The sequence below is a fragment of the Pungitius pungitius genome, chromosome 6 (assembly GCF_949316345.1).
Source record: "Pungitius pungitius chromosome 6, fPunPun2.1, whole genome shotgun sequence".
Lineage (NCBI taxonomy): Eukaryota > Metazoa > Chordata > Actinopteri > Perciformes > Gasterosteidae > Pungitius > Pungitius pungitius.
Genome location: NC_084905.1, coordinates 1,632,773 through 1,655,672, shown reverse-complemented (window position 1 = coordinate 1,655,672; position 22,900 = coordinate 1,632,773). Strand labels below are relative to the sequence as shown.

At 45.5% G+C, this 22,900-nt stretch overlaps 1 protein-coding gene across 3 annotated transcripts in view; it reads right to left on the bottom strand.

Annotated features, from left to right (window-relative positions):
* The window catches only part of ldlrad3 (low density lipoprotein receptor class A domain containing 3), a 63,067-nt gene that overhangs the window by 23,638 nt on the left and 16,529 nt on the right, over positions 1–22,900 (bottom strand). For 2 of the 3 annotated variants that reach the window (XM_037451417.2, XM_037451416.2), the window contains exons 2-4: positions 17,656–17,802; positions 8,569–8,694; positions 7,447–7,581 (exon numbers count right to left, since the gene is read on the bottom strand). In XM_037451417.2, coding sequence (XP_037307314.2) covers positions 7,447–7,581; positions 8,569–8,694; positions 17,656–17,802 — 408 coding nt within the window. Of the gene's footprint in view, positions 1–7,446; positions 7,582–8,568; positions 8,695–8,847; positions 9,949–17,655; positions 17,803–22,900 lie in introns of those variants that run through there. The other variant, XM_037451418.2, reaches the window with a different exon arrangement.

The following is a 22,900-nucleotide window of genomic DNA, read 5'->3' as shown; positions in this document are numbered from 1 at the left end:
ACCTCTCACACTCTCTGACACGCAATCCCTCTTCCTTCTCTCCGGGGCACTCTTCTTCTTCCTCCGTTTTCACTAAAGCCTTCCCTCCCTTTGCATTTCTCTGATGGACACACCCAACACATGTATGGATGCTAACGCCGCCATAACACACACACACACACCGACCCCTGCCCCCTGCTCTTTATCACCAGCTAAATGAATATATGCAGTCTATCACACCACATATAATTGGCATGGTGCCTTGTCGAGCAACACTTTGAGCTCAGCCATGTCATGGGTGAGTGCACACTCACAGTAGTGGCCCGAAAAAGCATTTGCAGAAAATAACCCGGCCCATTAGCGAGAGCCGACTGACACCTAATGCATCACTCAAGAGTGTCCATCAGTTTACCCACAATAGCCGTGTCCCATTTTGGTGCTTTTCACCCCTTTGTAGATAAATGTGCGGATCATGCTGCCTCTTTTCAATCTTTTAACACCGAATTAGTTGCCGTCAGGTTATCATGACGAAATCATGCGTGAAAATGTAAAGCAGTAGTGAGCAATGAGACGGGAGGAAGCGCTCAGTCATCCAATGTGTCAGCCATTAGGTAGGAGGCTGAAAGAGGGGAATTTATGGAGCAGATTATTTCGATAAGATGCACCTGATGCCCGTGTCGATTAGTCACATTTACCATTTAAAGTTCAGCTTCTGTTATTTCCTTCATTACATTAGTCTTCCTGCAGTACTGCGGGGCAGACCAGAGTTGTGCTACTTATGCATGGCTGCATTAGACATGCCTTAAGGAAACATAATAGGCAGTGTGGGGGAAATTAAATTGAGCTGTGGGCACATAACCATCCCTTGGAAGTAATGTTTCACGATTTGTCCAACATTCATCAAAGCTATCAGAGGGAATTATATTCAGTGCACCACTTTTCTCTAGTTTTACATATTTCTCTATTTTTAAATGCAAAAACAGCATTTTTACCCCTTTTTTCGGGCCGACAGAGATAGAAAAACAAAACAATTATTGCGTAAAGTTATGGAACATAGAACAGAAACAAGAAAGGATCACATTTTCCTTGTCGCTGAACTGATTAAGGACTTCATTATTAATCTTGCACGTAGTCAGAGTACGTCAAGCAGGGTGACTAATGAGCAGTCAATAACACCTCTTGGTCTTTCGTCCACATGATATCGTGTGAGAACCATAACGACGTCATTGGAGTTTGCACAAGTCAGAGAAGGCAGGCACAACTTTCTGAAAATTGCTCGGCTATTATGAACGAGTGAAATGATCTAGATGCAGAGAAGGACGGAGACAGAGGGTCAGCCAACCAGTGTGTGCTGAGGGGCCAGAGAGGGGCACGTCTCCTCTTGAGCAAAGTGTCGACGGAGCAGGGAAATGTTGCAGACGAAGCCAGTTATAAAAAAAACAATGTTGATGCAGATGCGATGGAGCCGAGGAGCTTATTTATCTCCTTTTGGCGGTATTTACGTTCGCCGTGTGCTACTGGAGTACAACTCCTCCTCATGGCAACAGTGGCGCTATTGTTCCGAGTGAAATTCCACCGAAGGTCTGTTGGTGCAGGTCGTCGCTTGACCACCGTCACCATGGCGATGGAATGACGATAATTTTAGGAGCGAAAAGGTTTTTCATTACAGGAGCCTAAACGGCAATGGCTGTCTCGTCGTGATTCAAGGACGGGGGTGATTCATGCCGCCTGTGGCTCTTGGAGTGACCCCCCCCCCCCCCCCCCCTTCCCCCTCCCCCCTCCATGTGTGGCTATGGCCAATAGCAACAGGGTCCTGCAAACAACAGCAGCTCTGTAAAAACTGACACTTAGCGAGTGGGAGGGAACGAGGGAGGGATTCGATGTCTAGAATTGAAACACGGAAAAAAAGGGGGGGGATATATTTTCAGATAGAGAATTAAAAAAAATGCCAAATGCCTCGGCCAGACCTCCAAACCGAGAATTGTAAATACACAGGAAAACAATTGAATTAGGAATACGGAGCAGCTGCGCAGTTCACCGTCTAGCAGCAGCCAACGACACCCTGCCGACTGCTCGGCCTCTCTCTCTCCTGAGGACCAACAGCCGAGACCCCCCCCCCCACCACCACCACCCCCCCGTAGCGCTGCTTGGTGGACATTCAAACCAAAGCCCAAACCTCAAACTGTCTCGGAGTTTCAAATCCACGGGCGACATGTGCAACCTCCCCTGTTTGCGTGTGACAAGTGTGCGTTGGCTGATAAACTGGCGCCATTTACGTTCCACTCCCACACCTCGGGGTCTAGTGCCATTATATCCCTTTGCACCATTTCACGCTCCTTCCTACACCTTTCTCTCTCATTCTGAGCGCTACCGACAAAGGGCACGAACAGACCGCCGTCTCATCGCCACATGCGCAAAAAAAAAAAAACTGAAAAGGGATTGACTCGTTATTTGAATGTATTGCAACCGGAATTATTTGGGCAGCCATCTTTGGGGGAGGACGCGGCCCGTGTGAGAAACGATTAGCTGTGAGGACACAAAACGTGAATAAACACCCAAAGACTTTTAATCACCAAGACATTCTTTATTCTTTCTACATCGGACTGACAATACATCTCGATGCCTAGCAGACTGGCGGCGCTAATGGAGTAGCAGGAGTTACGGCCGGCAGTCACAGTATATACAGCCACGTCTGAAATACTGGTGTTTATTGGCCCTGTAAACGGCAGCGCCGTGAAGAGGGGTGTGTTGAATACATAGTGTGTATGCAAAGCGGTAGATGCAGCGCTATAGTGCATCTATCAGGCGGTTCTTACACAACCTTAGGGGGATATAACAAATAGAAAGCTGCAGATTACTCTCTGCAGGAGGGGGGGGGGGGCATGCCTGGAGTTTGAAGTGAAGGATTTGGAGAGAAGTGCTGCATGCATTAAGGTTAAAACTATGTCTTTGTACTGTCGGTGAATAGAGAGAACGGTCGCAGTTATGTGGGGATGATTGGAAGAATTATGGTGATATTAATTTCGTTGGATAGTGTCAGGACGCGGGGTCGAAGGCAAGGAGGGAGGACTCAGACGCGGAGTATTGGGAAAAATAAAAGGACTTTAATAGTCAAAAACTGGAAATCAAAATCACTCCAACCAAAAAAAAAAGGACCGGAAGGAGGCAAAAACCAAACAGACTTGAAAACACGAATAGACTTACTTGACATGAACGTTGACATGTAATGACACCACACAAGACAAGAGACTCACAGGGCTCAAACACACAAGGGAGGTGCAGGTGATTGGACACAGGTGGAAACGATCAGGCACGGCAGACAATCACAGGGGAAGACAGGACAAGGCAGGAAGTGAAGTTACCACAGGGACACAAGAGACATGAAAACTACAAAATAAGCCATAGAGCAGACCCAAACCGTGACAGATAGAAATCGTAGTCCATTGACAATCGTTGTGGAAACAGTAATTCAGGCTTATAAAAAATGTACAAAATAAGCTGGCTTTAACTTTAACTTTAATTACACACAGTCACGTTTCGTGAAAGAAACGTTTTGCCATCACTCATTTCGGCAGATCAGACATTGTTTAGTGGACATTTCCATCACATCAATCAGGGTCAAGGGTGATGTTGCCTGCCATGTTTTGACAGTTTACTCGTGTAGCAGACTAATGTTGAGTGTCAGCGTGCTCTCTCTGACTGACAGTGCTCTGAGGACCTCGAGGCCAATGACTACTCTGATGGGGGTCACAAAGTTAAACAAAAACCGTGATGGCAGTTAATCTTCCCAAAATCTGCACACTGTCCAGTGCACATTGAAGCAGTGAGTAAACCAATATTTTCTTCTGCTTTTGTCACTGTGATGCAAAATCACAAACAATGTAAATGCATTTAAGCAAGTGTACGCATTGCTACACCACCAAGTGGAATTGATTAATCACCTTATGCCTGCACCTGTCTTTTTGCTGTTTTTTAAACGATAAATTCCTTGTATTTGTCAGCATACATGGAATTTGACTCTTTGTACACTCAGTGTATGCTTAGACATGTGTGCATACGTGGTCAATACATTGTGATCCTGATTCCACAGTGTATATCTAGAGTCTAGAGGAGCAGGAGTAGAGAAAGCATCTTCCCCGTGTGACGTTCAAAGCTACAGAACATTGTGAAACATGAAGCAGGAACGGAGATTGCTGTCACGCATTCATTGGTGAGCTTTTGATGCCGTCCAACCATCCTCTAGTCCCCCGTCTCTTCCTAAACCTAAACTTCCCCTCACTCTGTTAGTCTTCCTCTCTCCTAGCAACTTCAGTTAAGAAAAAGGCCCACGTGAACCTTGTTTGAGATTGAGGAGATATGAGAATTAATCCCGATCACACTCTCCCACAGCCACCAGACCACCTGACTCTCTTTCGTCTACTTCAATTAATTAATACACAATGAGGTACAGTGTTGTGTGGGTTTTAAATCCACTCATCTCCGTTAACGACTGAGGGGATGCTCAGAAACTCAACTTCTGTGCTGCTCAGATTCACACTGAGTCTCATCAGTCCTGTGACCTTGAGGAAGTTTCCTCTGTAAGTCAAGCACTTATTTTTGGGAATTAAATATGCAGAACAATCGCTTGTCAGATGTGTCTCTGTGTGCCTGTGTGTGTGTGTGTGTGTGTGTGTGTGTGTGCTCATGCACATGCTTCTTTGGATATGCAGTGTCCCTTGTTCTCAGCAAGGGTTCCCCCAGCATCTGGCTAAGTTCTGTGAGCCCTACAGCGTTGTTTCAACAACGATTCGTTGCAGGGGGGGGGGGGCTCTCCTGCCACAGCACAGCACACAGCAATAAGAAGCTCAGCTTTTTACCAAACTCGCTTTCATGTCATTTCCGTCTCCAGAGTGACACTGCTCGGCCTCGAAGGCTCGTCTTGAGATGAATGCTCTTCATCCTCTTCATCCTTCTTGGCTAATCGCTTACCCCCCCCCCCCCTTTTTTTTCTTTTTCTTTACCAGAATCACCTGATTCTCTTCGCTGGCCTCCATCTTGCTGCCCATTGCTATTCATTGCTGCTCGGGATTCTTCGTCCGGTTCACTATATTACGTATACGTGTAGTGCTTTCTATTTCGTTATCTCGGTCATCGGTTACAGGCTCCCCATCCCGACTCTTCCATCTCGCCGAGCGATGATTGCACCGCGGCAGTTAAAGAAGATGGTGCACTGTTACATTGAACCGTTTGCCACTTTTGCCAGCGCTCTGCTATTTCAAAAATCAATTACCCATCAAATAAATGATAAATAATGATAAAAATGCCTCCGTGCTGCGGTTTGTGGGAATCTATCCATTTTTTTAAAAATCCCCGACAGGAAAATAAAAGGAGCTGAGGGGACGGTGCTGCTTCTGTAGATCTAATTATCCTACCCCTCTAAGGCAGGCTAACCAAATGCTCGGTTCCGTATGTGGTGATCTGTTGCTGCCAGGCCGAGCACTGATGTCTCTGTCTCCAGACTATTCAAAACGAGGAGCCAAATCTGGAGACACTGAAGCAAGTCATTATTGGTAAGGAGGAGGAAGAGGAGTTAAACTGAGGAGCAGTTACAGGGCAGGGGGAGAAAGTCAGGAAGGATATTCTGTGCTCAGGTGGGTTGGAACGGATATTGTATGCCTTATCTGTCACCTGCAGGTCTCTGCTTGCTTATTATAAAGAGGGTCAAAGTCAGAGCAAAAGGGAAATGTGTGTGTGTGTGTGTGTCTGCGTGTGTGAGAGTACATACAGGAAATAACTGCAGAGTCAAACAACGGTGATGCCTTCACTCCCTCCGAAGTGCAGAGGCCGATGATAAAAAAAAAATAGAAAAAGGAAGAAAACACAAAGAAAAGAAACCCTAAGCCGCTCTGCCTTCGTGTCTTCTGAAGGTAACGGCAACGCGAAGCTCACAACTTCTCAACAACTGCCCCTCGTGCAGAACCTGGGGGTCATTTGACCTCCTTTACATTCAACACCAACATTTGGGGATATAACAAAAGTATCAAACACAACATTTTACAGAGGCAGCGTGGAGAGCCTCTCAGTGAACACTTTCTTCAGTGGAAAATGTCATCTGCAAGATAATTGTAACGTAAGCAAACATTTGTCGAGTTAATCCCATAACAGTTTGCTTTCTGCACACAGCGAGCTGGTCCCAAAACAAGTCTGCTGTGACAACGAACGTCTCAGATACAGATACTGCTAGCAGTGGAGGTCTTCCATCGCCAAATAAGGAAATGGAGCTCATTGGCCACATCGATCCACATTTCCGCTCCACTAAACAGCTCTATTCAGCGTTATGTGAAGAATAAGGTGGGACACAGAAGCAAAAAACGCCGACAGCGCGCCCCCCCCCCCCTTGCTTGACTGCCGGGGGGGGTCACGTGCACATCTGGGTTGCTGGCAGAAATCACGTGGCACAGCTGAAGCTGACAGCAGCTGACCTCAGGTGCCCTCGTGGCAACAAGTAGCAGAGCTGCCAGTGAAAGAGCCGCTCTGTACCAAAAGGACGTCAGAGGGGGCTGTGGGGGGGGTGACCATGCTGTGTTTTTGGTGTCACAGTGCAAGTCAGCACAATGTCCTATCAATTTCACAACGTTACCCCAACGATGCAACGCTGTGTTCGAGGCACAGAGGGAAATGTTTACAGCAGCACATATTCTGTCAGTGGACAGCTCTACGTGATGTTTTCAGAAATATCGTCATGTGACATATTGAGTGGCAGCAACTTCCAGCTCTGTCATCATTGTCATTTCATCCAGATTGACAGAAAAGCTGTGAATACTGTATCTACAAGTTCCCCTTTAACTGCGAGCGAAAATATATCTAACTCATTTTTCTTTTTTTTTTTTACACCATGTTTAAAATTCTGGATCAAAGATCATCAACAAAACCTTTCTGATGTAATAACAGTACACGTTACAAGGAAAGGGGATTTATTATGTATGCTGCGCTCCTTCAGAATGTGTACTTTATCAAAGAGACTTTATAAACACTGACATTAATACAACAATTGCCAGTATTTGTGGCGCATACAATATATTCCGCCCATGTGGAATTATGAAGTAAACAAACTCTAAATCAAATATAAATCTTCACATTCTGTGCGAAAATGATTAATATATTTACTTATGTGTGTATTCTTATACCAAATGCTTTTATTTGTCTGAAACTCGCTCTCTATGAATCTTTACATACCATAGTAAAACGTGTTTCCTGTTCTTATATCTTTCTCATCACATACATACTCTATATTACTATAATTCCCTGATAAATCAAAATACCTTACTTGTTCCTGTGGGAGTTTCTCACTCTTTTAACCACCTGTCGCTGGCTTCTGTGTTTTCAGTTTTGCCCGAAATGTGAAAAGTTTAGCAATCAAACCCCCCCAAAAAAAAGGTGTGAGTTCAAGGCTTATCATCAGGTAGAGTGGTAGAGTTGATGACTCACCTGCTGTAGTCAGGCAGCGCTCCTCGTCGCTGTTGTCCTGGCAGTTGTCCTGGCCGTTACACAGGAAGCTGCGGTCCACGCAGTGGCCATTTCGACACTTGAAGCGAGCCTCTGAGCACACCAAAGGGTTGCCGGCTGCGTTTGGGAAAGGGGGGTAGAGGTCAAGGGTCAGGTGTTACGTTCCAGCATGGGTTACAGTGAGTGAGTTCAAAGGTCACCCAAAGCAACGCGAGCACCTTTGGGAGAGAATCGGCAAATCCAATAATGATTCTGCGGCAATTTTGTACAAACTTTGTACTCCCCATTCCATCTACAACACTGATTACATCTAAGAGAGGAACATCTTCATGGGACTTTTTGGAGTTCCAGTAGTAAATCATTTGATCTGGGAACTCAAACTGAAAAGAAAAAGCAAAGAAGTATTCTCTTCCTTTTTACGTTCTGGTCTTTAGCTTGTGTGAAATGAGGCAGATTTATCTTCTGAGATGATCCAGACAATTACGCACACAGTGACGCAGCGGGTGCTGGGAGCTCCATTTAAAGGGCTAGATTAGATTTGTGAGCGAGGTGCCCTGCAGGCGAGGGAGCGCCGCCTCCGACAATGGTGAGTGATCGGCTGGATGCATGCCCCCCCCCCCCACCCCAGCGGGGAAAGCAGGGGTGGGGTCATGTGAGGACAAAACAACAATATGGGGGATAAACCATACTGTACCTGGACCCTGGTGTTCCTCCATCCTTTCAATTCCACATGCATAATAATATAAAAGGCAGAGCTAGAAACAAAGGTGCAGACTGGGGAGTTACAAGTGACTCAAACAGAATTTGCTATATTTCCCACTCATACCTTCAGCACGATTATTATCTGTTCTAAATGCAGGATTTGGAGGGACAGCAACAATGCATTGCTCATAGAAAGACATTCTTCTGAAAGGAGGGACATAAAGAAAGTATAAAGTATACTGGTCTGGCATTACGAAACTAAAGCCAGACAAAAGCAGCAAGGCTTAAAAAAAAAAAACTGGATCATCCACAAACGAGCGAGCTGGGATGTCGTTTGAGTTTTGTAAGCGGGAATAGTTTCATAGTCAATGCCCAAATGATTAGAGTAGATATTGGACTCACTGCAGTTCTCCTCGTCACTTCCGTCAGGGCAGTCACTGAAGCCGTTGCAGCGGAAGCGTCCGATGATGCAATGCACGCCGTTGGCGCAGGCGAAGAAGGACGGGGCGCACTTTGACTTGACCTTAGCTAAAGACAGATGGAGGGTTCAGGGGGAAAAAGAAGAAATAAAAAACAGATGATTAGTCCAAGGGATGATGCAGCAATCCTTAATACATCATGTTTTATGATGATTAAATAACAGACACAACTGCATGTTACAAAATTAAAAGAGCTGCTAACCATTAAAACCAATACCCATGATACAACGTTCAAACAGTAAAACAGCTGCTTTGTTTTAGAGACCAATTCATTACTGAGCTTCTTTTTTGGGGTTCTGTAGTGCTTGTAATCATGTTCTCCAAAGAACGACGTGAAGTAAAGGGTAAGATCCTGATCCTGAGCACAAAGTACCGATAAGAGTAGAAAAACAAGTTAATGACAGAGAGAGCAAATCGTGTGGAAGAGGCCTTGAACAGATGATGTCATTGATCAGCATAAGCAGGTCAATGGTGTTATCTCCCAGCACAGGCCTGACTAAGAATGAGTGACGAGCCTGCGGATCATCAAAAGCCTGGCAGTCCTCCGTTTAGCACTGGACGCTAGCTTTGAGTCAAACACATTGATCTTCCTTTGCAGAAAGAGGGGGAAAAAAAAAAGATTGCAGCTAGATTCGGGAAAAACAGAACAAATAAAACACCACGCAACCACGGAGAGTTTAACAGATTTGAAAGACATTGCACGTCAGCCATCCACAGTTTATTTTTAGTATCATGGCTCAGACTGTTCTTCTATTCTAGCTTGTGAACTATTCCCCCCAGGTGCATTATAATAATACTAAAGCTTAAACCTTTTGTGAGGGCTGTTCCTGTCATAATTGTACTTATTGGAGACTAGGGAAGCACTTAGCGATGTACCGACGCTGATATTACATTCAGTGACAAATGGGGCCAATCTATTCAGTTAAATGCCGTTAAATGTTTTATATACTCTATACATTATAGACTGGGACATAAATGTCTTGCTGAATCAAAAACCTTTACATTTGAAAGTTTTATCATGTTGCTGGTTTTATTATTTTCAAAATAAACAACAATACAGCTTATTCATATTCATTTATATATATATTAAATTAACCAAACAGTGACACTGTGAATCATCGTGAGTTCTGGTGTCTCTAGTGGAATCAAAGCTGACCTTCCTGATCCACATTTGGGATTTGATTCTCTCTCCTCAAGGTGCCGTGTGTCAAACGTGTTTATTTCTTCCGGGATTTATTCTCCACTCAGCTGAGGAGGACCCTCAGACTGGTTTAGCTCCATAGGGGAGTCGGTATGGATCCTCTCAATTCACACCGGGCATCAGCACACATGTCGAAAAAAGTGAAATAAGGATCACAGCATAAAAGTAGTGAAATCAACTAGGGCTTTATTAGAAATGCCATTATATGACTTTACTTGACCTGCGATTCTATTATAACGGGATGGAACGGTTGTGGATTCCAGCCTGAGAATCCACAGAAGAGCTGCTGCCACAAGCCTGCACTGCACTTGAAGGTTGTGGGTTCAGGCCCAGATGTGGAAATAGCGTTTAAAAGAGTTTTAAAGTTGAACTCACATGCTCAAGGTTAAATAGGAGAATCAAAGTTGCTAAAATGTGACCAGGACTGGTGGTGTAGGGGTGAGTGCAGGGGTTTATTATAATAAGATTTCCCATTCACGGGGCCACCCGACACGGTGTCGTCAGCTTCTTCCTTCACGTTCACTGTGGTTTGTTGTTGTCTGAAGTCATGGACGCTAGTTGGTGCTCCAGTATAATCGGTCCCCCCGAAACTCATCCAGTGAGAAACGTTCCGCGGTGCAAAAAATAAGTGTAAAAATGCGTAAAAAATGTTTAATGTGTTATTTTTGGTGTAATTAATTAATCTTAATTCACGCGCCAAAGTCCCGGGCCTAATATTTATCCGTTACATTTTGTTTAAACGAAGTTAAGAAATAATTACACATAAAAGAATAATCACCTCTCACTTCCACACGGTGATGACTTGCTAAAAGTACTCAGGTACTCGGATCGTATCAAACTGGAAAAGCAGCATCACTGGTTCCAGTGAGGGAACAGCATTCTGAACATGTTAAACACTTCAGAGAAACAAAAGGATGGAGGGGGAGGAGGGGGGGCTTGTGGGAATGCTGAACATCTCAAGAAGCCACCAAACATTCTTTCTCCCCGCGCCCCCCTCTCTATTGAACACAAAGGGCTGAATTGGCCCGCTCATAGCTTGGCATGGTACCGTCTCAAATGCCAGGGGCGCACATTTTTCCCTCTGCGATGTATCGCGGTCGGCTGATTTATGAGCTCTTTCAAGCTGCAGCGATTACGTGTAGCGAGGTGGGAGGGCCAGGCGCAACAACCCTGGGGGGGGGGGGGGGGGTGGGGTGGGTGTTAGAGGGCCCATCTCAAGGATGAAATGTAATCCGCCGAATGCGGGAGGAAGCTGGGATAGCGCCCGATCTCTGTGTTCCTGTCTGGAAAGCCTTTGTTTACCTGGACAGCAGAGGCCGTAACCACCCAGAGCCCAAATCACACGGCGTGCCGCATTCAGTCCGGAGACAAAACACATCGCCACTGAGCTGCACAAACATCCAATAAAAGATACAAAGACACGCAACTGTACACAGGCACATTCGACTTGTGTGGCCACAAAGGCAATATAACGATAATAATAACAATTTCAATTCTACACACTTATTTTAACCTGTGATGACAATTAAAGGAACGATGTTCTGGCCTGAAAATATGAAGCGTTTTCTCTGCATGCGCACAGATACCCGATACTTCCACGTGTTACAGCCCGGTTATTGCTCCGAGGCTCCTTTTTCACTCTCTCCTTCATCCGAATCCTCATTACTACGTCTACTGCTGGAAGGCTTCCTCTGACCCACTGTGCGCGTTCCAAATTAGCTCAAAAGTCACGCAAAGGGTAAGCTTCTGAAGGGAAAGTCGTGGGTGGGAGAGGCGGGACTGGTTGGAAGCGTAGCGATAAACGTACTTAGCATGTATTCCCGGGGATGTGCGGCCCTCTGTAGCCTGAGCTGAGCAAGAGGAGGAAAAATTAATTAGAAGAAGCGAGTTGAGGGTGGAAGAAATGGTAAAAAAAGAAAAAAAGAAAAGCCTTCCTTTGATGATCCTTTGAAGGTGTCGTGTTTTACTCCAGGTAACTTCAAATGCAGGTAGCGCTGATGGATTTTAGCACCTGTGCCTTATTCTGCAGCCTCTGACGACCCGGCGTCCCCAGTCTCAATCCCTTCTACCAACCCTCTGTTTATTGGTTTGAGCCGCATTAGTCCCATGACAACTTCACTTTCTCTTCTCTGAGCCTTTAGTTGTTTTCACAAAAAGCAGGCCAAAAATTGGGTGGCTTCCAAACGTATTCCCAGTGTTCAGCCGAGCAGCCCGAATTAAAGTCAACGGTTAGCAGTTAAGCTTGATTACTTGATGGTTGCACCATAACTAGCAGGAAAAACATGGCTGGATCACACAGAAACGCACAGCTGGAGGACACACAAAACAAATGGCACAAAAGCACACACACAACAATACCGGCCCCCCCCTCTTTCTCTGGTTTATGGTCTCCTGCACAATTACAGGCCCCCGCACACTACACACAGGCGCTTATATTCACATCTGCCAGGAATTTCGCCTGCAATGCTGCACCGTACTTTCTCCCTGCAGCCATTGCTTTATTTTCACAGATTTAATCAAGAAAAAAAACAAAGGTTCAAACCCGGACCATCCGTTGATAATCTATAATGAAGTTTATAAAAACAAAATGCTAGCGATTGTCTCTCCTTCACAGTCTGTGTCTCCCCTGTGGCCTCGGCATTAATGTCAGGCTGAATCTGACAGCGGAACTCCTGTTGCAGGCCCCAAATACGCACCCCCCCCCCCATGCCCTTCTCCCACACTTCTCCCCCCTTTTTCTCGTCTCTCCTCAAATCCCGAGAGAACAGAATAACTTGCTCCGGCACAGGTTGGCTCGGTCGTGACGGGCATGCGCGATTGACGAAGTGAGGGATGGAAGATGGGAGGAGGAGACTAACTAGCGAGTGAGAGCGGCACGAGTCGGGTGGGTGGAGGGCGGCAGGGGCAGCGAGAGGCTTCTCTGACCTTGTTGAGGTTTCTTCGGGGAGGAAAAATCAATAGGTAATGCTGTCAGCTTGTAAGCAAGGAGGGGAAGGGTAGTATCAGTCTAGAGGGCTCGGGGATCAGAAATAATCACCTGGTACGTTACACTGTCTGGGCGCGGCGCGTCAGCCGCACGGTACCACGACCCTTCTGTGTGCAGCGTCGTATCGCTGGCGTCATCTCGAGGGGCCCGAGTGTTCGCAGGCCAATGGGCGCTGTGCGAAGCCATCAAAACTGCGCGCTAGACGAGGAAGCAAGGGGCGGCTCGTGTGTCTAACACATAGTGGTTATCAAAATACAGTTCAGCAGCAAAAATAAATGAATTTTTAAAAAAAAGGCGGAGAGAAAGGGAAGAGCACATAGTGAGGGAGCAGCTCTGCTGCATAAGAGCCCTGCTGCAATATTCATCACAGGGCTAAAATGGCCATGTTTTAACACTGTGCTTTTAATTGAAACGGTCACATTTCAAAGGTATCATTTCATCTCATTTGTGACTAACGATCTGACAGGGGCAGCATTCGATATGAAAAAGCAAAGGAGAGGAAAATGGACACGAGGAGACAGAGTCAGACGAGGAGACGCTTATCAATACTTCATCCCTGTTCCTCGGTATTAATTACAGCAGCTCATTGATCAGTCGGCCATTTAGCAGACGGGCGATGCAGCAGACTCCGTCGCACTACACCTCTCAGAGCAGAAAATACGTATTTTTGAACGAAGCAGAGTGTGAAAACCAGAATAAAAACCATCTAAATATGGCTTTGTGTGTTTCAGGTCAGTAAATTGGTGATTGCTCTTAGACAAACACACTTCTAATCTCAGTAAACCCTCCCCGTCACCTGTTTTTTTTTTAGTATTGGGCCTAAATATCTAAATTAAAGCCAATGCGTCTCAGGAGTCCTTTCAGCTATTTGCACCGCTGCTCTCCAGGAAAACGTTGTTGTTGTTGTTAAGCATTTCTCGTGGGCATTTTATGGAGGTCAGTAGACAGAAAAACAAAAAGCAGCACTGATGCGGCTCCAGGCTTCGGCTGTGTTATGACGGTGGAACGCAAATAATACAATCACGTTCCAGTAATCCTCTGAAATGAATTCATTTTCCTCCGAACTGTAGCAAAGAGCTAACAGAATCAATAAGCAGTGCGTCGGATAATGATAACTCCAAATGGTCGTATCCCCCCCCCCGTTCTAATGAAGTGATAATAGACTTCTAAACTAACTGACAAAACATCAGTCCACAGCTGGGCGGGCCTCCAATTTGCTGCCCTCGCGGCGCGTCACGCAGCGATTGAGTGACGCAGGCCAGGACCGATGTCCCCACGACTCCCACAATCTAGAAACATGTTGCAGCGAAATGTTATCGAGGAAAAACCTTTTTTCTTGGAGACACAAGTCTCCGTTTCACGTTGTTCAAATAGTTTGGTCTGACGCCTACACAGCTGACACAGCTTGGTGGCCACAAGTGGCAATTGATGTATTATAATGTATGCAAAAATATGTAGCTCAACTAAAGAGGAGTCATCCAGTCAGCCAACTGGCTGTGCAATCTCAGGTACGCAGTAATATGCATTTGAAGTGTGACAATAACCAAATGTGGTTCATTTTATTGAACCATTTCTTGGATCGCCTTGGAATTCCTCGAGTCATTTTGGAAGGAGGATATCAAAAGATATGCAGTCCTGCTTTGAAGCTTAAATGGCTGAAACACACAAAGGACAGGTCATTATTTGAAAGAAGACAGAAAAGCAAATATTTGTAGAGGGTAAACCATTGTTGAATGTGTCGCGATGAATCAGCTTTATCTTGCGACCCCTTTGGTGTCAAACAGCTGGCAGGGCACCATTCTTCTTAGAGAGGAGACGGGCTCAACCAGCAACATGGTGGGAAACCCAAGATTACAAGTTGTATCATTGAGATATTGCACCAGTGGAAAAACAGGTATGTTGGTTGAAAGCATCTCTCTCTCTCTCTCTCTCTCTCCCTCTCTCAACTTAGGTTCTTTACCCTCCGTCTTCCATTCCCCACTTCTTGTGTCATACATCACGCCCAGTGACCCCTTCAGCCCCGCTACACATCTGTCCCGGCTCGCCCTGCTCGTGCCCCGCCCACACGAGGGCAAAGACACTGTTCCCCGGCCCGTGAGGCCCAGTGAGCTCAGTCCGCTCTGCTCCCTCTCTCCTCTGTCAGGATTCGTTTCGTCCAACACTCTCCCAGGCTGTTGTTATGGACACCCCCGAGAGCAGGGTGGTACTTTTGACCTTTTTGTATGAGGAGTTAGTCAGCAGCCTGTCCCTGACATAGCTTGAAAAAAGAAGAAGAAAAAAACTCAGATCTGCCAAAAAAATATGTGCAAACAAGCACACCAGAGTAAAGCAGATCAGTTCAGTATTGGCAATACTGTAGAATCTACTGATATTGTTTCATCTTAAATACAGCCCAAACTGTACAATTGGATTTGATTAAAATGATCTGTAAGGGGGTCCTGGCCCCGCTCAGTAGAACACTAATACAATGAGCTGAATCTTAAATGCAATAAACTCAGGCTGGAGATACAACATCTGCTCTCAGCCCAGACGGGTATTTAAGTGCAAGCGAGAGGTATTTACGTGACTCAAGTTGACCCATTTGCTAGAGGGTACCGGAAGAACAAACAAACAGGCGCCGGGGCATGGGAGGAGGAGGAGGAGGAGGAGGAGGAGGGAAGGCTGCCTTTTCAAGTGAATAAACAATCCCCTGACCATTAGAGAGATTACTCCCGGCCCGTGAAGTGTAGCAGACCGACACACACCAGGTTTGCAGGGAATTAAATCAAGTTATGTGTTATGAGTCTGCATCGGTCCATGTGTGGGGTTGTTGGGTCTCGCGAAGCACTTTCGTACCGATACGATCAAAGTACTTGAGCACCAGAGTGTGCGTTGCAAAGTTTACATATTTCGCACGGATTCAAAAGATAATTGATTCGTTCTCCTTTGTGTTCTCTATTGGCTATTAGAGTTTTGTTGAGAATTGAATAAGGCACCAGGGATGTGTCACCGCATATCAGGCTCTTCATAGGCATTCCTCACATAAGAGATGCCCACATCAGCATCGATTGGCTACATACATATACATATTATTTCTGTTATTTCTGTATGTGTAAAGATATAAAGGATATAAAGCTAAAATCATCTATGTTGAAGAATACTTGGGGGCCACCTGCTCATTTTCCAGATCGGAGGACATCATCAGTTACACAGCCTTTAGTATTTTGTGAGGAATATGCTCTCTCAGTAACAGAATGAGAATAAAATAAGTCAACATACCTACAGTTAGCAAATGTGTCGTCCCCCCTGTTAAATATGTGTGTGTGCGTGTGTTGGTTTGTGTTTTTCTCAAGAAGGGGGGGGGGGGGGGGGGGGGGTGTCTAATTATGATTGTGCCGACAGAGAATCCAGCAGCGCAGTCTCAAAGCTTGCAGGCGTTGTGCTCTCCTCAGATAATAGACATCCAGACAGAGCTCCCGCTGTAGCCACCGCAATGAGTCCTCCTCTCTACCTCGCCCCCCCGCCCGGCTGGCTGACCCCGCAGAGATCCCCTAATGGAGCTCAAGGTTTGTCTGGGGAGTTTTGTGGAGACGTCGACTGACAAGTAGCCGTCTATTTGAGCATAATTAGGCCTACTTACGCCAGAGCGGATAACGTGGACGCCGCCAACAAACACCAACAGTCCTCTGACAACCAGAGAGGCCAGCGGAGGATAACTTTTTATCTTCACCCCAGCGAGTCTGCTAGAGTCAGCAGAAGACAAGAAAGTCGTACTTGTCCGAGGGGTTTCGACGAGAAAGGACTCGGGATGAATTTGAGTGCGACAAATGAAACACTAAATGTGACTTGATGGAAAAGGAGCACTAAATGTAGCTCATTCTGATGAAATTAGCCTCAATGCACGGGAATATCATTTGCCAGGTCAGACAGTTGCTGACAGTTTAAGGCCAATGAATAATGAGAATCTAGGACACGGGGCCCATCCACCCAAGTGGTGTATGACTTATTTGAAGTTAGTAAGAAGGATATTTAACAACAAAACTGTACTGAACTATGTAGTCCAGGACGTCTCTTGAAATGTTTGTGACATTAAATGACCACGGCGTTAAAAAAATAAAAGGTGAATTACTGCAAAGTTTATCCATGTAGTGTGTCTGCATGTCTGCGTGTTCCCTGAGGCGCCAACAAGAGAGAAGAATGAGAGAAAGGAGAAAAGAAGTTACAAGGAGGGGAGGGGAAAAAATTCAATGAAAAACTCTCATTTCGAACAAGCCTCTGTGACGCCCATTTTCAAGCCAAAAGCCAAAAATAACCAGAGATCGTAGTGAGAAAAACGAGAGAGCGAGACAGTTAGAGACAGAGAGAAGAATTTATGAGGAGATGGGGGGGGGGGGGGGGGGGGGGGGTATCTAAGTCTGTATGGCGGGGCCTCTAAGTCAATCCCCATCAGCAGGCTCATCTCCGCGTGGAGCCGAGACGGCAGAGGGGAAGAGAGATCAAAGGCGACTAAGAGGGAAGATTACTACATTCTTACAGTGGAATAATGCATGCGCTACTATCACCGCGCACAGAGGCAATCGGGCCTTCGCTTTGATGCTATTAAGATTTGCGCTAAAGCGGCTCTAAGCGCGATGGGGGGGGGGGGGGGGGGACGGGTTGAGGAAGTTCATTTTAAATCGGCGCACAATTAGGATCCCACGGCCTTTGTGGCTGTTTGGGGTAGCAGCGGGAAAACGCCCGATCACAAGAAGGACTTCAGGAATCGAGATCTGGCCTCTCCGAGCAGGCCGTCTCCAGCGCCACCGGCCCGAGAACAACGGTAAGGAGGTCCGGGTTGGACTCACGGCAGCCTCTCTCGTCGCTCATGTCAAAGCAGTCGGGGAATCCATCGCACTGCCACCCGCCCGGGACGCACTTCCCGTCTCCACACATGAAGTTCCCCGGGATGTTGCACTCGGTGGTGAAGTTGTTTCCTGGCAGAAGCTGGCTCTCTGGTTCGACAAACAAACAGAACAGCAAGAGAAAGAGAACCGATTATTACCATCACACGGCACGGGGGGGGGGGAATTAAACCCGCAGAGATATTGCATCCCCGCGATATGCATCAACGCAATCAAACCGGACCCGTTATTATCTCCGTTCACTATAGCAAAATAAAAAAGGCAATAAGGGCAGTGTCTCTCTTTATGAAGCCAGATCAAGCTCATTGCAAATAAACAGTGCGATATCATGAGTGCGAACGGAAGCGGGGTCATTCAGTGTTAACAGGGTGCGTTAAGAAGCAGGTTTAGAGCTTGTCAGATCCCCCAATGAGGCAGGCACAAAAAAAAAAAAAAGAAAGAAAACATGTTGCTCATGCCTTGGACACGGGCACCATTGTGCAAGCGTATGGACACACAAACGCACACACACACAAACGCACACAGTGACCAGAAATGAAAGCATCCAGCGGCTTGTTTCCGGGGCGTTTTTTTGTAGTCGACGCAGTGCAGCTGTGGCGTAATGGGCTGGAATGTGAAACATGGTCTTTTGGCTGAGGTCTGACACTATGCGGAGAACGCCGTGGCTCGTAAACAACACTACAGGGCGGTAATGAGCAGCTCGGGACAGAACACTTCTCTGCTGCAGTGCTGGACCCGGCTGGTCGAGGCCACTTCGTTACACCGCGGAGGAGGACGGAGGAGCAGCGGACCTCCGAGCCTCAGGTGACAGTACCTTGACCAGTACCTTGACTTTTTCTTACATGACGCAGATTGAGACGTGAAAATCAGTCACATCAATATTATTATTTCTTTCGAGATCATCCCAAAAATGTCATACTTCATAAGTGTTCAAAGGGATGAAACATGTGTTATTTGAAGAAAGGACAAAAGACGCAGCCTTTATTTCAAAATGAATCATATGAAATGGAACCATTACAACGACACACGTCCTCAATGAGGCACTGCTGAGGGATCCGTTGTAGGAAGCTTTTAACATGTCAGTGTTTGTGAGTTCTCCGCTTCACAGCCAGTTGATGTGCACTTACTACTAGCTTCTTCCCAGAGCACCGCTGAGTGAGTGACACATTGAAATCGTCCGCTCTCACGTGATCACACTGCTGCTGCTCTTTTCCCGCAGCAGATCTCGTGAAACCATAGAAAGATCCTCTCATGAGACCCTTCGGATCGTCTGTCTGCATGATGCAAACCCCGCTTTTTTCTCTGTTGCAATATACAAGAGGGCCTCGTGAGGACTGAAAAGCATTCAAATTATCCTACCTCATTGGTGGGAGGCCTCACCCGACGGAACTGATCTAGGTCCCACGCAATGAACAATGTGATGCAAATATGTGATTACTTCCTTCCCCAGAAGGAAACCAATAGCGGACTGTTTGTGTCTTCTCATTAGTGTCACCTGTGTGGTGGAAAATACAAAATCCCAACAGGAACGCAAAAACAACCAAATGTCATTTCGTCTATTTTGAGAAAACACCGCCATATTCACTCAGTGTCCCCTGGCTCGTCCCCCCCCCCCCCCCCCCCCCGTCCTTGCTTGTTCATTTCCTTCTGCTTTGTTCATGTCAATGTTGGACACCCTTAATTCTCATTAAGTTCCTCATAACGCACTCTTGATGTTGGTTTTACTTTTTACACTATGGATTTGAATCTACCAGCGAATTCACTGGTCCACCCAAAACACTTCACTTTGGCTGCGACTCGGCCGTCCCATTCTATTGGCCCCTGTGAACGGGGTCGAGGGACGCAGCCCTCCTGCCGCCGGTTCGGGAGGACACAATCGGATCCGTCCTATGCAGCCCAGCATATCCCAGCATGCAGTGCGACAGACGAGGGATTCGTTTATGCGGGTGAGTCGACAGCAGGGGAAGGAGCTCACTTTAAAATGTAACGTTATGTAACAACAATTAGAATAATGGAAGTTAAGTGAATTCGATAACGGATGTGGAATTTTTTTATTTAAAGAGTGCCCCCTCACCTGAACCCCTCCCTGGGTCCATGTACTGCTTCTTATGTACACTAATACACACATTTATAACATAATAGCTGCATCTGACTGAAAAGTCCCTTCGACGCCTCAACTTTCACACTTTAGAGGCTAAACAACATCCTACTGCGGCTGTGACAGTTTTATGTATTGTTTATACTTTGTATTATGATCAAAGTGAGCTCAAGTAGAGAAGTTATGAACCGGAAATATCACTTTCTAAGTCAGTAATGTTACGGTAACGTTGAGAACAAATTACACGCAGAAACTCAACTTGGATGTTTAGCTCCTTTTGTTTTGTGGAAGTTAATAAATGTGTTTTCTGTTGCGGTTTTTATTGTCAGTATTGATTGATGCCCTCTGCCTTGAGATTGCAATATCACTTGTAGCTGAAAATACAAAACTGATTTAATTTGCATTTGAAAAAAAAGAAAATGTTCTTCTCTCAGCCTGAAATATCTTATGCTATGGAAGAGAAGCATGTTTTCGGATTTTAAGGCTTTTACTGTCAAGCGCAGCAGGTTGCCGGGCAACGGGAGCAGCGGAGGTAACGCTAATGACGCACAAAGGTAGTCCACCCCCCCCAATCCCCCCCGTGGACTGTCCCATTTCAGAGACCGCTCGGTTCAGCCTATGCGGTTGTGGGAGGACCAGCCCAGGTGTAGCACGAAGGCTGCGTCCTTCAAGGAAGAAGCTCAATGAATTGAAACAAACCCACACGGAACAAGTGAAGGAGGGAGGAATCCAAAAGACTTTAGGTTAGAGAGAGAGAGAGAGAGAGAGAGAGACAGCCAGAAATAGGAAAGGCTGTGAGTTGCTCTCTTGTCGTCCTATGGACGGAGCACCTTTTGGGAGTAACATAACCACCTCATTACAAAGGTGACCGCGGCTACACAGCTCATTAGAGACGGCTCTTTGTGCTTATTACCTGAACGACAGCGGCGCTGCCGAAGGTCACCGGGACAGCGCGAATGGACGTGACACCGCCCCAGCACAGCAACTCACTCGGCCACCCTATAGACGCTTTTAGCTACTCTGCTGTGGAAACGTCGGCACATTGCGTAACGCTGCTAGGAGCAACGGTGGTCAGGCGGTGAGTGTGTAAGGGAGAGCAGGGAGAGCCGGAGGAGATAAGGCAGGGATGAAGGTGGACTTCTGTGTATCTTGCCGGGGGAAGTGCAGACCAATTACTCGGGGTAAATATTGACTATACTGTCCTTGCCTGTGCACAACCGCGACGTCTGTGTCCTATTTAGACTGTTTAATCATTTAGAGTAGAACATTTTTATTTCTTTTTTTAAAACCTTTTTATGATTAGCCTTTACATTCAGGCTGCTTACAAGGAGTTTCACGTCTTCCCTCTCCATCTCTTTGGTCAGCTGCTGTTCTGCAGTGCACCTCTCTTACCTCTATTATAATTTAAAACAAAAAAAGAAAATCCGAGAGAGAAAACCTTTTGATTCGAGACCAACGGTTTTTTTTTCTGAGACCAACGGAAACAAATAATTAATTCTCAGTTTATATATTTTACTTTATTTTGGCTTGCAATGCAAGATATTTGCTTTTTTTGTTTGCATAATAGCAACTCCCCCGCTTTCAAAGAAATGTGAGATTGTGTCTATGGAAACATGACCCTACCTTTCACTTGATTTATTACCTGAGTAAACACTGTGAACATGGGTTTATGGTCTCAAACACTGTTTTCGAGTCTTCTTCAGTGATGATTCAGACCTTTAGAGCCAAATCCTGTTTTAGTTATGCTAGTGTAAAAAACAACAAGCGGTGAATTAGCCGTGCGCTGGTCGATGTTACAAAATATGCCCTTTGGAAGGTGGCTTTCTCTTTCTGGTCATGTTGTTCAGAAGAAAAAAAGGTTCTTTATCATCTGAAAACGTAAGCAACTTGCTTGTTGCAGAGGAGTGAGAAAATGTAAAGTCAGAGGAATGAAAAAAGTGCAAAAAGTTAAAAGTTAATTTTGTCATTGGGTCATTTTTTTTCTTTGACTGAGATTCAAAGGAAATCCCAATTTTTTTTTTAAAGACCACTTTATCTCACTCTAACAGGGAGCCTTACCACTGGACATGTGCTGCATTAAGCACTATGCAGTTCCCTGATAAAAGACAAATGTTTCTTCTGGTACCTGTTCAGGAAAAAGAGAAAACTATTCATATACTGCATGTTAACGTGGGGAATTGCTTTCGAGAATTGTTCTGATAAAACTACCTTAAAATAAAAGCGTGAAATGTAAATTATGTATATGTATAAGCACTAGAACATTTTTAAAATTATTATTCAATATCTTTGACCTGTGTCCCATCTGTGTCCCATTTGAACAGCAAAAATGAAATTGGTGTGTAAATGGCAAGCTTCCAAATAATATTCCGCAATTTCCTTGGGTGCACTTCATGCATAATGATGGTGGAAATGGCAGCCTGGAGGCATCAGTACAGCCTTATCGATTCTCCGAGTATGCAAACAGCCTTCAGCCACCCAGATGAAAACCCAAATGTCATAATGCCATCTAACAATGGACAACTAATTTGGTAGTAATATCTATATTACTCTATATAAAAAAGCCTGTTATTAAATACGTAAATATGTAAGTCTTTGATTAGATGATTCTTCAGTGGATGTCTGGAAATAGCTGCTCCTAGAATTCTCGAGACAGGGAAACAAAGACAAGCAAAGTGTGTTTGGGGGGAACTACAAGAGAAAAGGAGAAGTAAAGAAGTAAATGAAGGGAGAAAATGGGAGGTAAAGAAGCTGGAGAACCGGAACACATACATGGAAGTATGGAAGAAAGAGAGGTGGACAATGGTATCATTTTGTACCTTCAGACTCCCTATTACAGTTTGTTTCAATTGCTAACAAGCATCGTTCAATACTAAAACCACACTTTCAAAACTCTTCACACAGTGTGCAAACAGGTAACCTAACCTACAAAACTCACTTGGACCAACAAAACACTTCATACGTGTCTCAAAATAAGCTCGTTCCACCGATCACTGGGAACATGCATTCACATGAACATTATTTCATTACAGAATAAACAACTTTTAATTTACTGAATGTAATAAAGCATACTCATGTAATAATAATCATTTG